Source organism: Bison bison, unplaced genomic scaffold (genome assembly GCF_000754665.1).
Source record: "Bison bison bison isolate TAMUID 2011002044 unplaced genomic scaffold, Bison_UMD1.0 scf7180017864289, whole genome shotgun sequence".
NCBI lineage: Eukaryota > Metazoa > Chordata > Mammalia > Artiodactyla > Bovidae > Bison > Bison bison.
In genome coordinates, this window is record NW_011494861.1 from 3,776,327 (window position 1) to 3,782,973 (window position 6,647).

At 57.5% G+C, this 6,647-nt stretch overlaps 1 protein-coding gene across 1 annotated transcript in view; it reads left to right on the top strand.

Annotated features, from left to right (window-relative positions):
- Window positions 1-1,751: 1,751 nt before the first annotated feature.
- CTNNBIP1 (catenin, beta interacting protein 1) overlaps window positions 1,752-6,647 on the top strand; it is a 21,334-nt gene continuing 16,438 nt past the window's right edge. Inside the window, exons 1-3 of the mRNA XM_010850189.1 lie at window positions 1,752-1,905; window positions 2,545-2,663; window positions 3,251-3,341. Coding sequence (XP_010848491.1) covers window positions 2,568-2,663; window positions 3,251-3,341 — 187 coding nt within the window. The 5' untranslated portion in view covers window positions 1,752-1,905; window positions 2,545-2,567. The remainder of the gene's footprint in view (window positions 1,906-2,544; window positions 2,664-3,250; window positions 3,342-6,647) is intronic.

Here is a 6,647-nt window from a genome sequence, read left to right on the forward strand (position 1 = left end):
GCTCTGGGGGGACTGAGGGTGGTCTGTGACAGCAGGAGGTCACAGGGTTCAAGCCATCGCTAGGGTGGTTTGAACCAGAAGGGCCTTTGGGGGCTTATGTTGGGGATTGGGAGCGGACAGCACTGGAGCTCTGGTTCTTTTGTGGGTGGCGACACCTAGTGGCCATTCCCTTGTCTTCCACAAGAAGACAGCCAACCGACCATCAGCCCTTGGACACAGAACAGAATCAGAAGGCTTTTATCCCCGGAAGCCCTCACTCCCAGTTCGGAGGCTTCATGGAGCATTTCAGTGTCCTTGGAGAACATGACAGCCCAAAGCAGACAAGTTACTCAGGAACGGGAGTCTTTGGGAAAGCTGAGTTTGGTTATGGAGACTGGATTAGAGATTTGTATTCGACCCTAGGAAGATTGAAGGCAAAAGGAGAAAGGGGCAGCAGAGGATGAGATGGTTGAATGGTATCACCCACTTGATGGACGTGAATCTGAGCTAACTCCAGGAGATAGTGAAGGACAGGGGAGCCTGGTGTACTGCAATCCATGGGGTTGCAAAGAGTTGGACATGACTTAGCGACTGAACAACAACAAATTTGACTCTTAAGTGATGTGGATATTGTTGCATGGGGTGGAGGAGGGAGCCCAGAGACCAGACCTCACAGGCTGTCTGGACTGTCCCTTCAGCCACCCGGGCTCAGGCTGTGGGAGGAATGGGTGAGTGAAACACCTGGCCCCAGCCCCCCAGCGAGTGCAGAGACACAGTCATCGAGCACCCAGCAGGTGGCCTCAGGAAGCAGGATGACGGGGCAGCTGGACAGGAGGGCCTGGGCAGGGGTGCACCACCTGCTTGGATCACAGTCAAGAAAGGCTCCCCCACAAGCCCTCTAAGCGAGGCCTGGAGAACCCAGGGCAGAGGCTGGTGGGGGAGGAGCCTCGAGGCAGGTCCTGGACACAGGCAGGGAGACAGGGAAGGGGAGGGCAGCAGGGGGAGGAGTGGGAACAAGGAGGCAGGGCCAGCCTGCGGGGTCCCAGCAAGGACATGAAATGTATCCTGAGGTAGGCTGAAGTGAGGAGAAATGTCATCTGTTCTGGTTTGTTAAAATGATCATTCTGGCTACTTTTGTGGGGTTAGGGAGTGGAAGGAGGTGCGAACGCGTCAGCAGGTGGAGGAGCAATCCCCCATAACCAAGCCGTCCCGCTCAGCTATGCTGGGAAGTTAGGACTGTCCCTGCACTGTGCACCTGGCCCGGGGGACGCCCCGGTGGATGGCCAGCTGCCTCTCATTCAGGGTCCTTCTGGAGGCAGCTCACCCCTCCTTCCCCATTACCAGTTGTGAATCGGGCCCTTTTCTGAGCCTGGAGGTGGCAGGGGGCCACACAATGGAAGAGGAACGTGGATTTTGGTGGTGGAAGGAAGGTCCCGTAAGGCACTGCATCGAGCGCAAGGCTGCCGCGAACACATTTTGCATTTTGCCCTGTTGTACGGGCTTCAGGGCAGGAGCCCCTGTTAGCTTTGACAGGCGCCTCCAGGGAGGCTACTGCCCAGGGCTCTGGTGCATTTCTGAGCCCGCCTTTCACCGGGGAGAACCAGCCTTTCCTGGGCTCGCTGGCCCCTGAGGGATGGACGGTGTGAGGAGTGTCCTTGGCCCCAACCCATCTCCCTTGGTCCTGTGAGCGCAGCTCCTTGGCACCAGGGCCGCCGAGGCTCCACCCCCACCAGCTGCTGCGTTATTTCTGACTCATCCAGGAGTTACAAGTGTGTAACCCAAACCCCTCCACGCCCGGCTTCCTCCCCACTGGCTCCTCCTGGAGGGAGGAAACCCCGGGACTTCTCTCCTGGGACCTCGCCGCTGCAGGTCGGGTCTCCACCGCACCTGGACGTACTGCCACCCGCAGGAGCCACCCTGTGACAGGTGGGTGGGCTGGCGAGAGCAGCAGCCGCAAGCCCCGGGCGGGTGTCTGTGCCTGCAGCCCCAAGCTCGCCGTCCCTATCGAGGGATTCCTTGGAGCCCAGCCCAGGAGCCGGCCTCTCGAACGTCAGGGACTTGTGCAGAGGGAGCTGTCTTGGTGTCTGGGGGCTGGGTACTGATCCCACGGCTTCTCCAGCTTCAGGCCCCAGTCAGCTGCCTTGATCGCGTCACGTTGCTCCTCATGGAAGCTGCCTGCTTTGAGAGCCAGGGACACTTGGGGTTTTGTGCAGCACATCCCCTGGGCTCTTCGTAGCAGGAGCCTGGATGAGGGGGCAACTGGAAGGTGACGCTGGCCAGGAGTCTGGGTCAGCTCAGCCCCCGGGGGCCCAGCAGCTCCACACATAGAAGGGACTGGCCACCCGCGCCTGCTGCGAGGAGTGGTGGGGTTCGGCAGGGGGGTAGCTGCTTGGGCTGGCTGTTGGGCCAGCAGGTGTGAGGGAGGGACCGGCAACTCGCCTCCATGCCAGGCTCTCAGAAACGAGCCCCTGAGGCATTGTGGGCTGCCTGACACCTCCTGCCTGTGTGCGGGTCTGTGTGGTCCTGACACTGTCCCCCACCCCCATGCTTCTCCTCACTCCGCAGCAGTCCCCAGAGCTGGCCAGGGGATGAACCGCGAGGGGGCCCCCGGGAAGAGTCCGGAGGAGATGTACATTCAGCAGAAGGTCCGAGTGCTGCTCATGCTGAGGAAGATGGGCTCCAACGTGAGTGCCTGCAGGATGTCAGGCAGCAGGGCCCCTGGGGAGGGTGCCTGACGCAGGCAGCCAGAAGGCCACAGCCACCCTCCGTAGCCATGGTCTGGGGAGGGGGGTGCGGGGGCTCTGGTTAGGCTGTGGCCAATTCAGGCTCCTGGGCACAAACACCAGCATGTCCAGTCCTGCCGGCCCTGCAGGGCAGTCTTCCTACCCACTGTGCCAAGCTTGGGCCAGGCGGGTGAGGTTTTCTAAAGGCCCTGACCTTCCTTTCCTCCCCTCTCCCAAGAGCCTTCTTTTCCAGGGGGGCAGGACATCGCCCGAGAGGGCAGGGGGGCTCTCTGAGCCTGGCCTGCCCTAACCTGGAATCCCTGTTCCAGATCTAATTCCAGTGGCAAGCCTTGTGGGTCCCATGGTCCAAGCTTCAGGGGTGGGAGCAGAGGGGTCAGAATCTCACCCTGGGATGGAAAGGTCACATCTCAAGAATAGAGGCCTGGGGAGTAGAGAAGGGGGCACCCCTTGGGGATGAAGCCAGTCTGAGCAGGTGCCTCCAGGGGCAGTTGTGAGCCCCCCCTCACCCAGCTCTCTCATCCTTGCAGCTGACGGCCAACGAGGAGGAGTTCCTTCGCACCTACGCGGGGGTGGTCAACAGCCAGCTCAGCCAGCTGCCCCAGCACTCCATCGACCAGGGTGAGTCCATCGACCAGGGTGAGTGAGGACCTGCGTGCCCTTTCCAGGAGCAGCAAGCAGTGGTTCCTTTAGAACGCATAGCTCCAGCCCTTGCAGACGGGTGATCCCTGAGAGAGAGGGAGAGGTTCGGGGCAGACAAGGAGAGACTGAAGCTCCGCCCCACCCACACAGCTAACCCCGGATGGTGGCAGCCTCTAAGCGTGGAGTCTGGGGCACCTCCTTGGCCTCTGAGCTGGTCCCTTCTTCCCCAGGTGGGAGCCAAGGACCCAATCAGGTAATGGGCGGGGGGAATCCCTTTTGGGCCTGGCAGAGGAAGAAGTGGAGGTGTCTGGGGGCCCTGTAACTGCAGAGGCTCTTGTGGTTGCATGTCTTTAGCCTTTGCCTGACCCCTGTCCAACCTGTCCAGGACAAGAAAACCACCCTTGTGTGCAGCAGCCTGGCCTGGTCACAAGCTTTAAGGTGGCCGCTGTGTTCCTGGCTATGGCCCGGGGGGTGGCCCCAGTGGCCCTGCAGGTCTCTATGTGCCTGAGGGAGGTACTCTGTCTTGAGCGCCCTCAGCCAGTGGTAATGACAGTAGTGGGTAACACTGAGTGATTGTTGTCTAGCAGGCTCAGGCTGAGTGCTTGATACACGTCATTACATTTAACCTAAAGAGCTACCAGCTGTGTTACTTCTACTTAGCAGGCAAGGAGACTGTAGTTCAGAAGCAGTAAGCCACTGCAGCCAGTTCATGCTGCCAGTAACTGGGAGGGCCCAGAATGCAAACCTGCAGCTAGACTGCAGGGCTGGGTTCCACTCTGCCCTGGAGCCCAGGACCCTGCCCACCATCTTCATTCAGTCTTTTCCTTTTGTTCTTGTTACACTGGCTTGGAATTACTGGCTATTAAATCGTGCAGCCAGGAGCCTGTCTGGTGTAAGCAGGCTCCCAGGAGCTGGGCCCTGGTGGGCGTGTTTGCTGACCCCCAAGGCCAGGGAGGAGAGCCATTCTGGCACACAGGCCAGCTTTTCTTGAGGCTGCCCTTGTTCTCCTGGATGTCACAGGCAGGGCTCTGCCCTGGCACAGGGCCCGGTTCCCGAGCTCTGACGCTGGGTGTGACCCGGCCTGTGCACCCAGCTCAGCAGAAATGTACAGGGTGTTCCAGCGGCTCCAACAGCTCCCGGGTCGGCTGCTTGCCCCGGCCATACTCATGCCACAGCCTGTTCCACACCAGCTGCACTGTCAGCCACCGCTGGGAGAGGAGGAGATGAGGGGTGTGTCCCTGCCCCTGTCCTGGGATATCTCTTGTGGGAGAGGCCTTTTCTTTTCCAGGACTGATCTGGGTTTTAGCATGGGTCCCTCTCCCCTTCTTCTGAAACCTTCCTGCTTTCTTAGTTCCTGGGGCATCACATTTTCTGCCAGCCTGGTCTTGGGCTAACCTGACTTTGAGCTCTGGTTCTAAGACCACCTCTAGAAGAATGCTCTTAATGGGAAAAATCAAAAGAAGCTGTAAAACTGTATGTCAGTGTAGAAACCACTACCACATGTACTCCCCTGCCCCCACCCATATCCACACACTCATGCATAGAACAGAAAAAGCAGAAAGAATATTTAGCAGGTTGTTTATAGAAAATTTTGATAGAGGGTGGGACCATATAAGGCACCTTGAGTTTCTAAGTCAAACACTTTTTGCTAAAACTAATTTTTTAACATCACACGTACCTTTTTTTTCTTTTGACATTAAGGGGAAGTTTTTTTTTTAGTCTCCAAACTTTTATTTTTGATTTTCTAGTTTTCTTTCTTTTTCTTTTAAAAATTGAAGTATAGTTGATTTACAATGTTGCATTATTTCCTCCTGTATAGCAAAGTGATTCAATTATGCACATATATGCATTCTTTTTTTAATATACTTTTCCATTATGGTTTATCACAGGATACTGAATATAGCTCTCTGCGCTAAAGAGTAGGACCTTGTTGTTTAAAGGGGAAGTTTTAAAAAGTACTTTTTATCTTGCTTGGCTAAACCAACAATTGAAAACAAACCCTGTTGAGTGATTTAAGGTAGTCACGGTGACCTCACCTGGCCTGAAACTGCTGAGCAGTCAGGAGTGAGCTGTGGGCGTGTGGCTGTGAATTTGTGGTGCTGGAATCTGCACCCTCCTGGGTTTGGGGCATCCACAGCCAGCCAGGCTGGCCTTGGGTACTTCTCTCTCCTGGGAACAGACTCCTGGGACTAAACCTGGAGCCGGGGAAGAATATCTGGGGAGACGGTTCTCTGCTGCTGGGGTGTCCTTCAGTCTGCCCCTCCTCCCACGGTCACCTGTGACCTGAACCACTGAGAAAACAGGCTGCAGAAGGGCCTGAAGGAGAATTCCCCGGGTGTGAGTTGGAAGGGGGGAGGGGTCAGCAGTGCCTGGAAGAGCTTCCGGAGCACACTGTATTTTCTTTGTCTCTTGCACTGTGGAGGTTCAAGCCTGAGAGCAAGACCCTACATTTCTGACCACGCTGTTGGGGACCTGGGGCTTGAATAACATTCTAGCCTGTCCACTTTCTTCATCGGCAGAACCGCCCTCAGCTGATGCCACAGGGCCTGTTGCTCTCAGAGGCTCAGGCGCAGCCCAAGTGGCAAAAGCCCAAGATCATTGCTTCCATTGCTCAGGATGCCAGCACGAAAAGCCCAGAAAGGCCTAGGAGCATTTGGGCTGGTGGGCATGGTGGTCCCGGAGAAGCCTGGTGTGCGTGCCTCCTGCCACTAGATGGCACTGTCTCTCAGCAGATGCCCTTGTTCTGCTCCTGGGAGTCCTTGCAGCTCTTACCTCTGCTGTACCCGCTGCCCTCCGTAGGGGGCCTGGGCCGCCCCATCACCGGTCAGCGCATGGCAGTTGGTCCTAGGGTCCTGCCCACCACCTTAGACCTGCCCATGCGTCTCCTCTGGGGCTGGAGGGGTCTGGTATCAGGAGCACTGCTTGCCCTCCCCAGATCCAGGGAGGAGAGCAGGCTGGGCATTGCTTACCTGGGCATTGCTCCCCCGACCCCCACATCCCGTCCTTCCCTCAGTGAACGTGTCTTCAGTACCTCCTGGGTGCAGACAGCTGCTGGAGACCTTAGTGCTTGGGCCTGCACCTTACGGCCTCATCGACTGGTTCCAGCAGAGGGTGCCAGTTGCCCCCACTACCCTGTACTGAAGCAGAGATGGACCTGCCTGGCCTCTGCTAATCCGAGACCACCCTTGAAGACTCTCAGTGGCTTCCTACTGCCTTGAGGATACAATCCAAACCCCTTAGCCATGATGTGTGGGACCCCCTGCCCCCACTACCTCCCCTGCCCTC